Raw genomic sequence first — 16072 nt, forward strand, 5'->3', positions numbered from 1 at the left:
AGGTCGCAGTGCCCCATCTAAGGCTGCGGCGCCCACCCCTGTTCCGAGCCCAACAATGAAAAACTCGGGAAATCCTCCCGTTTCTTCTTCTCTTACTTCTCCTTATTATCCTCCTATACCTCTTCCTCAAAGACTTCAGAAAAATAAGCTAGATAAATAATTTTCTAAGTTCCTTGATGTTTTTTAAAAGTTACATATTAACATTCTTTTTAGAGATGCCTTGAAACAAATGCCTAGCTATGTGAAGTTCATGAATGAGATTCTATCAAACAAGAGGAAATAGAAGAGTATGAGATCGTGATGTTGACCGAAGAGTGTACCGCCATTTTGCCAAATAAGTTGCCACCAAAGCTTAAAGATCCAGAGAGTTTTACTATACCTTGCACCATTAGAAATTCTTATTTTGAAAAAGTTTTGTGTGATTTAGGTGCTAGCATAAATCTAATGCCCTTTTCTATTTTCAGGCAATTGGAGCTAGGAGAGGTCAAGGCCACTACCATTTCACTTCAATTGGCAGACTGATCCATTAAACGATCAAGAGGCATAGTAGAAGATGTTCTTGTTAAAGTTGACAAGTTTATTTTTCCTGCATATTTTATTATTTTAGATATGAAGGAAGATCAAGAAACCTCACTTATTCTTGGTCGACTGTTCTTAGCCATGGGAATAACTCTCATAGATGTGCAACAAGGGAAACTAATATTACGAGTGCAAGATGAACAAGTTACATTTAATGTCTTTGAAGCAATGAAATATTCGTCAACAACCGATACATGCTTCAACATAGATGTGATTGATGAACTTATGGTAGAAATTTTTGAAGAGAGTTATCCTAAGGAACCACTTGAGGCATGTCTTGTTCAATCCGGCACTATCGATTCCGAGAATTCTAAGATAATCAATTCTGCACACTATTTGAAAGCATCTCCACCTTACTTGCCTAAAGGGAAGTCGGAAAACATAATATTGGGCGAAAGCACTACTCCACAAAAGCCATCCATTATTGAGGCCCATTCTTTAGAACTCAAACCTCTTCCTTCTCATCTTTAGCCTTAATAATTTCTTCATCTTTGATAGGTCTTGAAGAAGAGAAGTTACTTCGAGTTTTAAGAGCTCACAAGCAAGCTTTGGGATGGACTATAGCCGACATTAAGAGAATAAGCCATTCACTTTGCATGCACAATATTTTAATGGAAGAAAATTATAAGCTTATGGTGCAGCCACAAATGAGACTTAATCCAAACATACAAGAAGTTGTAAAAAAGGAAGTTCTCAAATTGTTGGATGCCATAATTATTTACCCTATTTTTGATAGCTCATGAGTAAGTCCGGTGCAAGTAGTGTCCAAGAAGGGAGGAGTGACGGTGGTAGAAAATGAAAATAATGAACTAATCCCAACAAGAATGGTCATGGGTTGGAGAGTGCATAGATTGCCGCAAGCTCAATGATGCCATATGAAAAGATCATTTTCCACTCCCTTTCATTGATCCAATGTTGAAACGGCTCGCCTGTCATGCTTATTATTGTTTCCTAGATGGATACGCGGGGTACAATCAAATCTAAATTTAACGTGAAGATTAAGTAAACACTACTTTCACTTGTCCGTATGGAACATTTACCTATCGGAGGATGCCCTTTGGTTTGTGCAATGCTCCGACCATATTTCAACGATGCATAATGGCCATTTTTTGGGATATGGTGGAAAAATTTATTGAAATTTTTATGGATGATTTTTCTGTCTTTGGTTCTTCATTTGATAATTTTTTAAATAATTTATCTTTAGTTCTACAAAGATGTGAAGAAACTAACCTTGTTCTTAATTGGAAAAAATGTCATTTTATGGTGCAGGAAGGAATTGTACTTGGGCATAAAGTTTCTTCCAAGGGCATTGAGGTAGATCGAGCCATAGTAGAGGTCATCAAAAAATTACCTCCGCCTAGCACGGTCAAGGGATAGAAGTTTCTTGAGAAACGCGGGGTTTTATCATCGTTTTATTCAAGATTTTTCTAAAATTACTAAACCTCTTTGTTCTCTTTTGGTCAAAGATACTCCATTTAACTTTTCCAATGATTGTTTGCAGGCATTTTCATTTTTGAAGAAGAAGCTAAGTTCAGCCCCAATAATATGTGCACTAGATTGGGCACTTCCATTTGAACTGATGTGTGATACAAGTGATTACGCAATAGGAGCTGTGCTTGGACAAAAGAAGAACAAGGTTCTCCATGTTATCTACTATGCAAGTCGTACCTTGACGGATGTCCAATTACATTTTGCTACTATGGAAAAAGAATTGTTAAGATGGTCTTTGCTTTTGATAAATTTAGATGATATTTAATTAGGTCAAAAGTAATTGTTTACATTGATCATTCTGCTCGTAAATACTTGTTAGTTAAAAAGGAAGCTAAACCCAGGTTACTTAGGTAGATTTTACTCCTACAAGAATTCGATTTGGAGATCAAAGACAAAAAGGGAACCGAGAATCAAGTAGCCGATCATCTCTCTAGATTTGAGCACACAACCGAAGAGGCAGACCTGGTTTCTCCAATAAATGAGGTATTCTCGGATGAGCAACTCTTTGTTTTATCTCTAACACAAGTTCCTATTATGTAAACTACTTGGTAAGCAATGTGATCAATTCGGATTTTACATACCAACAAAGGAAGAAATTATTTTTGGAGGTCAAGCACTACTATTGGGGGGAACTTTTTCCCTACAAGCATTGTAGTGATCAAGTGATTAGGAGATGTATATTTGAGGAAGAGATAAAGTCGATCCTAAGACATTGCCATTCATTAGAGGTTGGTGGGCACCATGGAGTGAACAAAACGGTAGCTAAAGTGCTCCAATCAGGTTTTTATTGGCCAACCATTTTTAAAGATACTTATGCTTTTGTTTCTTCGTGTGATAAATTTCAAAGGAGTGCTAATATTTCCTGGAAAAATGAAATGTCATTAAATAATATACTTGTTGTTGAGCTATTTGATATTTGGGGTATAGATTTCATGGGGCCATTCCCTCCTTTCTCTAATCAATACATTTTAATAGTTGTAGATTATGTTTCCAAATGGGTAGAGGCCGTGGCCCTCCCTACAAATGATTCTAAAGTTGTGATGAATTTTTTTGAGAAAGCACATATTCACTTGGTTTGGAACTCCAAGAGAAATAATTAGTGATGGGGGACAACATTTTTGCAACCGGCAATTTGAGGCACTCTTGAGCAAATATGGTGTTGTTACACACAAGGTTGCTACTCTGTACCATCCTCAAACTAGTGGACAAGTAAAAATTTACAACCGAAAGCTGAAATGAATATTAGAGAAAACCATAAGCAACTCAAGGAAAGACTGGTCCAAAAAATTAGATGATGCACTATGGGCATATCGGACAGCCTTCAAAACTCCAATTGGTATGCCCCCCTATCATCTAGTTTTCGAGAAGGCATTTCACTTACCAGTTGAGTTGGAACACAAAACTTATTAGGCTATCAAGACTCTTAATTTTAAAATGGAGGTAGTAGGTGAGAAGAGGATATTACAACTCAACGAGATGGATGAGTTTCGGCATGCATCTTATGAGAATGCTCGCATATACAAGGAGAGAACCAAGAGATGGCATGATAGACACATTCTCAAGAGAAACTTTGAAGTTGGCCAAAGAGTTCTACTTTATAATTCCAGACTTCGCCTTTTCCCAGAAAAATTATGATCTCGATGGTCCGAACCATTTACGGTAACAAGAGTTTTCCCGTATGGTGCCATTGAGGTTTCTAACGACTCAAAAGGCACATTCAAAGTTAATGGCCAACGTCTAAAGCCCTACTTCGAAGGAGATTTCAACAAGCAAAAAGTCTACATTGATTTGCTTGATTGGTGATTCAAAGAAGGAAACGTCAAAATAAAGACTATAACCAAGCGCTTTGTGGGAGGCAACCAAAATCTCTTTCCATTATTTTATTTTATTTTATTTTCTGATTATTTCACTTTTATTTTCTTTTTCATGCTCTCATTTTGCAAATTGTTATTTCTTGTCTGCTAAAAAAAAAAAAAAAAAAAGAAGCAGGGCAGCTGTGCTAGAAGAGCCTACCACAACACTCATTTGAAACACGCTCAAGTGCATACACCCGAGAGCCGGTGCCGCAGCTCCCAAATGACTGCCTCCAATGTTATTCCCTACTCTAGGCTTATCATAGCACTTTTGTAACACTTCCCCAGACCTACCATTGCACTCATGGAACATTTTCAGGGAAGTTTACTCTTATATTTTTAATTTTTCATCTCTTTTGATTCTTCACATTGGAGATAATGTGTTCTTCAAGTTTTGGGGTAGGGGTCATTTATTTTGGAGTATTTATTATTTTCACAATATATATATATTTAAAAATTTTGAAAATCACAAAAATATTTTCTTTTCCTTTTGTTTTGTTTTTGGGTTGATGATCACAAACTTATGATATTATCTGATTGAAATTGAGTTGGATTTTCGGAAAATGCTAAATTTGTATTGTTTTGTGCTTAATTCTTGTGTTAGCTTGATTTATTTGAATTTCTTTGAACACTTTTGCACAATACCATGATCAATAAGTTGCTTTGTTGGCTTAGAGTATATTTATGTGAATTAGATATTTTGCTAAGATCTCACTGAACTCTAGAACCTATTTGATAATCTCTCAAGGCGAAATCCTAGGCAGCACACCACTAGAGAAATTATCTAGGCCATCTTTGGAACGTTTGAACCTTTCTAGCCTACCCTAATTATCTATCTCTAGTCACCCCTTTGATACTTAAACACATTGCCCATTTTTCTTTCATTAACTCACATTAACCACACCTTTTAACCCATAAACACTCATTCTACATTTTCAAGAAAATTTGTTATTTGCTTAATCATTGGAGAAGAGAAAACATTTGTTAAAGAGTTAAAAGAGCAAGAGCAAGTTTTGTTATTCTATTATATAAGAAATAATATACAAATAATACAACCGAATTACAAAAAGAATAAGTTTGGAGGTTATGGAATTTAAAAAAAAAAAAAGATAGATGAATAAATTGCTCATAGGTTGCTCTAGGAAGTATATGTAATTTTTTTTTCTCTCTTCATTGGTGAAGCTTATGTTGAATTTTCTTGCTTTGAATTCCATACCATTTTTTTCTTTTGCCATTACCCTAAGTTGAACATTACAAGCTTTTATTAAGACCTTTTGATCTTTGGTGGTGTGTTTGTACTACATTAGTGGATAGTTGATTTGAAAAATAGGCATATGAAGTTCGAGAAGCTCGTTCTCATAGAGATCAATCATAATTCAATCGAGTTTTCATAAATTGATCCGAGTTAATAGAGTAGTAAGTTGAGATTGGTTACTCACACACACTCAAAGGTTTCCTTATAAAACCTAAGCATGCTTTTGAATTAATCTAAAAACTTGTTAAATGTTTAGAGTTTTCTTTATGCAATCCATGAGGCAATCATTGTGAGAAATCAACTTATTCTACTTGTTTAATTTTTCTTTTTTCTTTTCTTTTTGCTCGAGGACTAGCAAATCTTAAGTTTAGGGGTGCTTGATGTGCTTAATTTCTATACAAATTTTGTCATACTTTTACTCTTAATTTTATGCTAGTTTGTATTTAATTTTCTTATTTATTAGAATTTTTATTATTTTGTTTCGGAATAAATAAATTGAAAGAGTCATGGAAATTGATTGAGTCATAGAGAGAATAGGAAACATTCCTTTCTCGAATTTCTTGAGATAATATTCAGTATTTAGAGCATAATTTTTGCTAGATAACTCTAATAAGGGCAGTCTTGATCTCTACGAAAAGCTAGGAGAAAACCCTAAAACTTTCTTGTTCAAGACTTTCCAAGAATAAAAATATTAATAGAGAAAACGGCGCGTCAAGTCAGAGGTTGAAAAACCGCCGAGTTGAGAATCCTGTTTTGGGAAACTGGGAAGAAAGGATTTTTGAGAAAAGAAGAAAATGAGAGAAATTTGGAGGAAGACCAGAACCTTTTGAAAATGAGTTTTTCACCATTGAAGAAGAATTCGAAACTTGAAAAAAGTAGAAGAAGATAGAGGCCGAATTGGAGTTTGTCGACGATTGAGATTCTCGATCTACATACAATTTCCTTCTTAAATCTTTTATCTTCTCTTTGTACAATTTTCATTATGAATTCCAGAATTATTATAGTTTGTTTTGATTCTATTATGAGCTAAATCCTATTGCTAAGGCTACGATGTAGCCTCTCCATGACAATTCTGAATCTTATTTCCATGTGATCATGATTTTATCATTCCTTTTGAGTATACATTATTGAGTTTAATGCTTTCAATTATCTGGCCAATAGTTGGGTGATTTGTTGTGCATGTTAATTCGAGAGATGATGCACGTAGTTTAGCTTCGTATGATGCATGCCGTGAATTGAACAAAACACAGGAATGTATCAATGTGATTTGTGCAGCTTTTATGTGAAATATTATAATCTTATTGCACTCAAAAGTTTTTAAATTCGCATAGACATATCACATGTTATAGTATGTTGGATAATTCTAATTCTACTCAAGAGAAGGTCTTAGATAAGTTAAAATATTTCGCCGTCTAATAGGATTATAATTGATTGATTGATTGTATGGTTAAGATTTGAGATTAGATTGATTAGGTGAGCCGAATACCTTAGTGTTTTCTTCTTGGATGAAATCTTCTTTTTAGTGTTTGGTCAATTCTTCATCTGTTAATTTAATTTCATTTGTTTTTATTTTTCAAATTCAAAATCTACCGTTTTTCTTGATTTTCAAATAATTTAGAATTAGAACAATTTCAATAGTTAATAGGTAAATAGTCCTCATGGGTTCGACATCATTCTTTATGATTTTGTGCACATGCAAAATTTCACAATATTTTACATTTTTGCCCTTCATATTGTAACTATAATAATAGATGGAATGTCGACTGAAATTTGGGTGGGAAATACCATATAAAAGGAAAAACTGAAGGCTTTTGTAAAACACGATGAAATAAAATCATTTCTTTCTTGGAGGTTTTATTCCTCAAATAATCAGTCTTTTTTATTCTTTCTTTTTCATTCTATTGTTGAATTCTCAGTACAAGAAGTAGCAGAACATGGAGGTCCTTAACAGTGAACCTCATATGAGGATTAATACTGTATCCATCTCTCCTTGCATTAGACTGTTTAATTCAGGCAGACAATTACAGAAGATCTCATTAAGCTTGAACAATGGACAAGACATTTAGCATTAACAACACAAGGGCATCACTATCGCTTATCCTAGTTTGAAAGCCCACTAACCGTCCACGTGTTTCTTAATTCTTGTTGCCTTGCCTCATAATCGGTTGATGTACAGAAAACAAATTAGCCAATATAAAACAGCAAAGGGAAACAGACAACAAAGGAGCTCCAAACTAGGAGTACTACTTTCATTTCAGATATAATCTAACAAATATCTATTCATTTGATACTTCACCTCAAGGGGCGATCAAAAAGTTTCTGCCACCAGACTAGCTTTGCTTCTCATCTCAATTACCTTTTTGTGGGAGTTGGAATGCACCGATGGAACGAAGGTAGGACTTGCCATAGGACGGTACTCCGGAAAGAGGCGTCCAGATCTGTAACGAACACCACATGCATTGCAAAGGGTCTTTGGCCCCATTGGACCCTCCCTCCATTGTGGGGTCTTTGTCACCTCGCAATGCATGCATTTTCTTGTTGCAACTGGTCCTTGTGATGAATGGTCCATCGTCTCCGTGGCACCTGAGAGCACTGTCAAGTTCTTTTTCTTCCTCATTTTTCTTTTTGATGGGTTTGATACTGTCTCAGTCAAATCTGTTTCTGAACCAGATTCAAAAGATGCTGAAGGATGGGATATTTTGGGACTAGAGGAAAAAAAAGGAATCCCGAATTTCTGGTTGAAGTTTGGTTGGCGTGGGCGTGAACGCTTGCTTCTAGCACGCTTCACAGCACTAATAATTTTGGGTTCAACGGTTGTGGGATTCTCAACCGAGCAAGAGCTGCTGCTTTCGAGAACAGATATTGGACTAGAGGTTTGGAAGAGCCGCAAACCTTTGCCATCAGAAGCTTTGTGAAGGACAATGCTTCTATTGGATGTGGCTTCAGCAGTGACCGGCAGCACTTCTAGTGGAGAGGTTTCATAACACTGAAAACCAGATTACCCAAAAGAGATAAGATGACAGAAGAAGTTTATTGCATTGTGAAAACCATACTTGATCAAATGTTTAGAATCCTGTCTAACAAATTTAGAAGTGTTGGATAGAAAACTTCTATCATGCGACGTCTAACAAATGCATGCACAGATAGAATGTCAATCTCCAGATTGATAACTGGCAATTTCAATTTACTTTTTCTGATGAGTAACTAGCTGAATTTTTGAGAAGTTAAATTGGAAGATTGCAATGACTAGCAATTTCATTACTTCTATGAAGACATACCACAACTAAACTGAAATGAGTGCCGATACATAATCAGCAGCTATATCAAAGTGCAGCAGCAGGGCATGTCATATATACACTTCTACCTTAGTCTATATCAACTGATATAACTTTTAAAGGCCAATTGTCTACTTGCTTCATCATAAATCCCTCCAATACCGTAGGGTAAAATTACCGAGCAAAATAATTATCTCGAGTAAAAGTACTTGTGACATAAAAAACTCATGATGCATTCAGTCTTCTGTATTCTACGTTATTCATAGGAACCTTCCTTTCTCTAACCCCCTCCGTTTCGATATTAAAGGACTTATTCTAGGTAGAAATGAATCTCCCCTGCAAGTGAGTGGGAAATACAAGCTTGGTGAAGATATGCAAACCAACAGGATAAACCAAACTTATTTTATCCGTGGAAATGTGTAAGCATGAAGAGAGCAACAAGCAATGCACCTAAATCCGTGTTTGAACTTTGATTCTCTTCCTTGTCCATGTTCAACAGCAACACCCAATAAAACCAATATTGGATCCTTCAGATCAATCTTGCATTTCAAATAAATGATCTACCACCATGAGGGAGGAACTAATCTCACAGAATCCATTGTGTAGCACAGACTTTCAACCGAAAGAAAAGGAGAGAGAGGGAGAGAGAGAACAGGATCGTTGAAGGAGTTCCTATGTTAAGCCAAGTATCAACACTAAAAACCTGACCAGGAAGGGAAAAAAATGAACCCTTAGCTTCCGAAAAGTCAAGTGTTTTACACTACAAGGTATAAACTCTTTTTTTTTGTTTTTTTCAAATCCTTCTCCCTGTTATTCACAGTTCAATTATGAATCTATAAACTCTTCAGTCGTTCCAAATCTGGCTAGGGGAAAACTGTTTTCCCACCAAATCACATATCATACTTAGCTCACATCACTAAAATTTGTTTAAATTTTATATTTGAATGCAAAAACAATTTTCTATACTTGAATTTTTTTATTGGTAGGAAAAAAAAAATCCTATTCTTGTATTTACTCTTTCAAAATCATTCCACGTATGAGTCAATTTTTGTATTGGTAAGTTACACATACACCAGGGTCTGTGAAACCCATGAACTCACCCTCTTCCTTATCAGGAATTTCCATTTGGCCTAGTACTGGTTAGCTTCAGGCACGGGTCCCATTGAACATTTCAATTAATTTTCACTGCTTGGTTGGATTGTAATGAATATGATGATATTAGTAAATTGGCTGCCAGTCATCCAGTTATGAATTGAGGACCATTAACCTAAAATCCCCTTATGAATGCATGTGCACAGATCAATCATGTAACAAGAATTGTGACAAATAATCATATCATTGCATAAAAGCAAAAATGATTGCATTTAAAATTTCACTTTCTCTAATTTACTGTACTTCACATTCACATTCATGCACCCAATGATGCAAAAGTGTACATAAGGGAAAGATAAAGTGATAACATAGGGATCACAGATTCACAAGCACTACATAAACTCTGGGCACAAATGACTTGAGAATTTTTTAAGTTTTTTCCTTATTTCATTTTTTAGTTCGGAATTAACTCCTGTAAAATTGGGCAAATAGCTGTAAACATGAATCTGCCAACGATGCTAAGTTTAAATAAATAGGACTCCCATGGATTCACCGTACCAAAAAAAGAAGTGCCTACAGAAGGTCTGGGGCTAAATGTCAGTATCCTACCTAGACTGCAAAAGTACAAATAAGTCGAAACAAAACAGGACATAACATGAATTAAGACTTTTTTCCTCCACCTTGATGGATTGGCACGATATTAAATGTCAAAAAATGGATGGTCGCACATACACCAATACTATTCTACATTGGATTGCAACTTGAAGTCCTCATAGTAAGTGAAAGGTATTCTTGAGTAACTTTAGTAATCCAATCGCAGAAGCAGAAAAAATGTTCTGCATATGATATAAAAGCCGATACAGGAGACATAAAATATAAATTATATTTTAAACGGAAAAAATAAACACTCACCGGAGCAGAGAGATTTTCAGGACACTTTGAAGAATCATTACTTGTTTTACCAGAAAACCCAGGTGATAAACCAGCCAAAACATCAATCGATGGCGGATCAAGCAATTCTAACTTAGCATTCCAATCTTCTCCCACATTCCCTTCCACATCCTCCAACGGAAAATCAAGGAATTTGAAGAAGTCATCGAAATCAGAGATTCCATTGAGATTCTCGTTCAAAAGGGAAGAACCGCTCATTTTATAAATACGCTGCCCTTTCGAAATACCATAGTGCACAAGAACAACAAAGAAAGAGCAACGTTATTCAACTTCATCCACGTAGTCTTCCGCATGAAACATCAATATATACTTACTACAAGAACTAACTACTGGCTAAAATAACCTCTGAAAAAATAGGAAATAAAAGTGGAAAAGGAAAGGTTATCTGGCTGGATTATATTATTACTGGGTTACCTCCAAGTGAAATCCGATAAATATTTCTCAGGGCCTAAAATTCTCATAGTCAGAAAACTCAAAAAAGGAAATGGAATTTGATAATATCCTCATATTTCGCAATTCACTAATAAAACCAAAAGTGGAAACAAAGTCAAACGTCGACATAATTCCACGTGATCCTCCGGAAAACCAGCTACGTCGTTGGTTAACCATGGTTGACTAACTTTTACAATTTTTATTCTAACAACTTGGCAAATTAACTCGCAGCGAAATGTAATAATTGAAAATTAAAAGTAAATCAAAAAGGCCGTTTGATATGTGAGAAAATGCAGGAAAATGATTCAAAATGAACTCTCTGTTAAGTCTTAGATGTTATATACATACATGCATATATATATATATAACCTTCGCTTTAACTAGACCCAATGGAACAAATTTTCAAGCACCAAAAAAGAGCATAATGTCCCGCCGGAAAAGGGGGGGGGGTGTTGGGGGTTCCTCCACTTACTAACGAGGCAGACGGAAGGAAAGGAAGAATAAAAATGCAAAACATAATGCCAGCTCATGAAGGGTGTGAAGACAGAATCAAACCTTGAAGAAACCCTAAATTCAATGCCAGTCCATGAAACGAGGAGACGCCCGAAGAGACACCAAGAGAGACACGGAGAGAGAGAGAGAGAGTGGGAGAGAGAGGAAGGGAGCTGACGTCGGACCTCCGCTAATGCTTGCTTTCGCTTCGCGGAAATGTGGCTCAAGGGGAAGAAGAAGGAGAGTGCATTCGCCGGTGTGCAGAGATGGCCGACATTGCAGAGTCAGTTGAGAAGTTTCAGACAGAGGGAGGAAAGGATTTGATTCCGCCGAATCTGTGGCGGTGTCTGAGATTAGAGTATTTAGGTTTTTGTACAGAAGAGTAGAGCGTCAATGCAGCCGGTCTCATCTGGTTCCCGTGAGCTCTCTTTTTAATCACCCCACATCCTGTAGAATGTGGACTGTTTCCAAAATAAAATTAAAAAAATAAAAATACTAACAAAAAAAATCATAATTCTATATATTTTTAGGTATTTCTATAATAGTTTAATGACTTTTTTTTTTCCTGAACAATTTAAATGAATGTTTCACAGCATTTATTTTCACCCTTAATTTTGAAGAAACAAACAAATATAACTTGAATTTTGTAGTATATATCTTTTTTTTTTTTTTTTTTTTTTAGTTTGAGTATTGTTACATATACTTACAGTCTTACTAACAGTTTTATTTATATTTTTTTTACAAGACTTATTTTGTTAGTTTTCTTTTAAAATTTAAATTAAATTATTTTCAATTTCAACATATCAATAACTGACATGCAGAGAAGAAAGTTTTTTGTAAGTTTTTTTTATATACATTTAACATTTTTCTTTTATATTGAATTTTATTTTCATAACATTTACACAATTAGCCGTTTAAATATTAAATCATCTTAACGTATAAGTAAACTCTTTTACACTTCTATTTTTCGTCATTTAGAATATCAACCAAACAATGTAAAGAGTATTTTTTGGAGTTATCACGAAAGAAATTATTTGTCAAAAGCGGAAAAAATATATATATATTCTAAAAACATTTCATCAAATTAATGAGATTCTCATATATTTACATGGCATTATATTAAGAAATATAAATAATTAGAATTTTAGAAAGACATGCTAAATAGAAGTTAAAAAGTAATACTAAAAAAAAAAAAAAAAAAAAACCTTCCAAGTTCCAAACATTTAGGTTGTGGGATGGAATAAATTACTCAAGAGAATTCCCTTAAGATTTATCCATATTTTTAATATATATATTTAAATTTAGATATATTTAAATAAAATTATATATGTAAATATATTTAAATAAAATTAAAATATATTTAAATAAAATTATAAATATAAATGGATAATAATTTGTTAAAAAGGAAAAGTGATTTTTATGAAAAAACAAAAAGAGTGGATAGTCGCGCATTCAATCAAAGGTAGATTAAGGTAGATTGTGGTGACTAGTAAAGTGTATAAATCAATCAACCAAAAAGTGGAGGGGGAGAGAGAGAGAGAAGGAGACGTGTTGAGATAATTAATTGATTTAATTGAATTAATAATGAATAATGAGCATTTAACGCGGCGTGATTTGAGTAGAGAGATCACCGACAATCGGGAGAGAGAGAGAGAGTGAGAGAGTGGAAAGGGAATGATGGTTAAGTTGGCCACCACTCTCTCACACTCACATGCATCCATCTTTCCCCCCCTACTTCATTACTCTTTGTTTCCGCCACCATTTGTGTTCTTTCACTTCCTTCTCTTTATTATTCTTTGGTATGAAAACATAACGACAACTGTTTTTGGATTACATGAGCTATTTTTACTTTTACTTTTTTTTTTTTTTTTTTAAGTTGAAAGACTTACGATATGTAAATCCCGTACACTTCTTTTAAAAAGAGTGAAATTTTTTATTATTAAAAAAATAATTTTTTCATATATATATATATATCAAATTTATCCATAATTTTAAAAAAAAATACGTGAAATTTACACATTCTAAAATCGCAAATTGTTTTCTTATGTGGGTGTAATCATAGTAGTATCTTATTTGTTGAAAACTAGACAGGTGCTTAGGTAGTGGGAATGTGCAGTCGCTTTCTCAACTCAAATTTGAGTCATAGCTTCGACCTAATTCTCACTAGGAAATTCAATGAATTTCTAAGTGGCTAATACATACCAATAGTTAGGTAAATTTATATTCTGATTTGAACTCAACACTTAGTACATGCAAAACTAGTTTGGAGTAACTCAAAAATTAATCAGCCACACCCTTGCTGATGATGCTATGCGGTATTTATATCAACCTATACTATAGTTATAATAAGTGCAATGAATATCCGAGAACAAAATCCCGACTAATATTGGAGGTGCACAGGTCATTGGCAAAGAGTTTTTTACACGTGTATCATGTGTAATTCAAGGCACCCCAGTTTGATGGCCCCTAAAAGTTATTTACGCACAATTATTTGAAACTTAGATTTGAAGAGACTATACAACCAAAACTAAGACTTTTATCACTCAAGTCAATCCTGAGAGATTTGTTTACCATTTTTTAATTAGATTATTCAATTCTAATTGAGATCTGGAGGGGATGATACACTCAAATTATCCAAGATTTTGTATTTTCCACCTAAATTATCAAAATTGACAACTAGAATTGGGTTAATGTGTTACTTATTATTTTTGTTATAGTTAAAATATGCAATATATCATTTATATTGATTTGGGATGCAAGCCTGCTCATATTTAATGTATTTCGATTTTTAAAGCATGGTAGAAATATTTAAAATATGGTCGAGATCCCATGTATGGAAACTTTGGACAGAGGAAAATAAATAAATTTGGAATAAATCATAAGCAGAGCATATACATTAAAATGGACTTTGCAGCTTAAGCTACTTCGTTTGTTTTCACAATATATATCTTCACATCTCATCTAATCATTACAACTTCTTCAAATTCCTACACAAATAAAATAAATAATTTAATTTTTTTAAATTTTAAAATAATAATATTAAAAAAATATATTTTAACAATATTTTATTTAATTTTTAACTTTTATTTCAACTCATCTGTAAAAACAAACGAGATCTAAATGAACAAAGTGTTTTAACTTATTTAAGAAATATTGGTTGATTTTGGGATTATCTTCAAATGCTTTAATTGCAACAATTATTCTGAGTGACTTGTTGAAATTTTGTCAGATCAGCATTTTTGCTGCCACCAACATGACCCATTTTTTTAAAATGATAAACGCTCATGAAATTAAGCTCTTCCATTTTTTACTACTTATATACGTGGCTTTTATTTTGTTACGTTTTGTTAATATAGTTAGATAAATTTCATGTGTACAAGTGCAGATAGGCTTTCATTTGTACATCACGTTTTACATAATACAAAAGATTACTTCTTCCTTTCTTGCTCTCTATTATTCTGTTATGGTATTAGAGCAAATTGAATGAAGCTTTGCCATGACTACTTCATCATCTTTTGCTTCATTTTCCTCTGTAAATGACATTTCTAATCCATATTTTCTGCATCATGGTGATACTCCAATGCTCAACTTGTATCTCGACCACTCTTTGACGACAATTATCATACATGGGATAGGTCTATGACTATGGCATTCATTGCCAAGAACAAGCTTTGTTTTGTTGATGGTACTTTGTTGCAGCCTACTAAAACTGATCCGTTGTTTCATTCTAGGATTCGATGCAATACAATGGTTCTCTCATGGCTTTTGAATTCTTTAACAAAAGAAATCACTGCAAATGTGATCTTCATTGAATCTGTTATTGATGTTTGGAAGGACCTTGGCAAACACTTCTCTAATAGAAATGGTCCTCATATTTTTCAACTTCGGAAGGCTATTTCCAATTTAATTCAAGACCAATCCTCTATCAGTACCTATTTTACTGATAGAGGATGCAGAATTATTGATAGGAAGCCAATGCCGGCACCTAGAATAATAAGTTAGTTGCAGAGTTAGAGGAAGGGAGTGGTCTGAGTTAAGTTCGTAGAAGTGAAGCTAAGGGGGGAGTTTGAACAAGAAACGTCATCGTGGGAAGCTTGAAGGAAGTGCACCGCATGGAATAGTCAAGTGAAACAGAGAGTTTAGCTGCTTTCATAAGTATGGAGTTATTCAATACGCAACATTTTAAATTTCTTTAATAAAGGGTAGTGTTTGTAAATCACAACGTTTTGGGACTTAAAAACACCAAAGTCGTGCGTTTAAGTGTCTCTGAGTTTCTGAAGTTGTAGTGGTCTGTGATGTGTTTTTATTATGCACGAGTCATGTTATTAAACCAGGGTAGTTTTTTAGAATTTGTTTTGGAAAGAGACATATATAGAGGGGAAATGGGAGGAAGGAGTACCATCTGGAATTTGTCAGAACTTACATTGTAAGAAGGTTGGAATTTCTCGAAGTATTCCTCTTTTGAATTTACACATGGCTCTCTAAAGCCTTTTCTCAAACACCTAACGTCCATTTTTCAACTCTATTACCGCAACATCTATTCTGCTTTCTCATTCTTGTTTACATTCAGCTCACACTTAACAATCAAATGGGTTCTCATCAATTGGTATCAATATCCACCGATCCTATGGCAGAAAATACTATATCTAAAC

The 16072-nt window shown here is 34.2% G+C and overlaps 1 protein-coding gene across 2 annotated transcripts; it reads right to left on the reverse strand.

Annotated features, from left to right (window-relative positions):
- Positions 1 to 7388: 7388 nt before the first annotated feature.
- LOC121241366 (GATA transcription factor 10-like) lies at positions 7389 to 11777 on the reverse strand. Of its 2 annotated transcripts, none has more exons than XM_041139102.1 (3): positions 11484 to 11777; positions 10458 to 10706; positions 7389 to 8164 (listed from the first exon to the last, which is right to left on the reverse strand). In XM_041139102.1, the coding sequence occupies exons 2-3, from the start codon at positions 10692 to 10694 to the stop codon at positions 7487 to 7489; spliced, it is 915 nt and encodes a 304-aa protein (XP_040995036.1). In that variant the 5' UTR covers positions 10695 to 10706; positions 11484 to 11777; the 3' UTR covers positions 7389 to 7486. The 2 variants fall into 2 exon arrangements, with proteins under 2 accessions (XP_040995036.1, XP_040995037.1); XM_041139103.1 differs by having other exon boundaries at positions 10458 to 10711.
- Positions 11778 to 16072: the final 4295 nt, after the last annotated feature.

Source organism: Juglans microcarpa x Juglans regia, chromosome 7S, assembly GCF_004785595.1.
Source record: "Juglans microcarpa x Juglans regia isolate MS1-56 chromosome 7S, Jm3101_v1.0, whole genome shotgun sequence".
Classification (NCBI taxonomy): domain Eukaryota; kingdom Viridiplantae; phylum Streptophyta; class Magnoliopsida; order Fagales; family Juglandaceae; genus Juglans; species Juglans microcarpa x Juglans regia.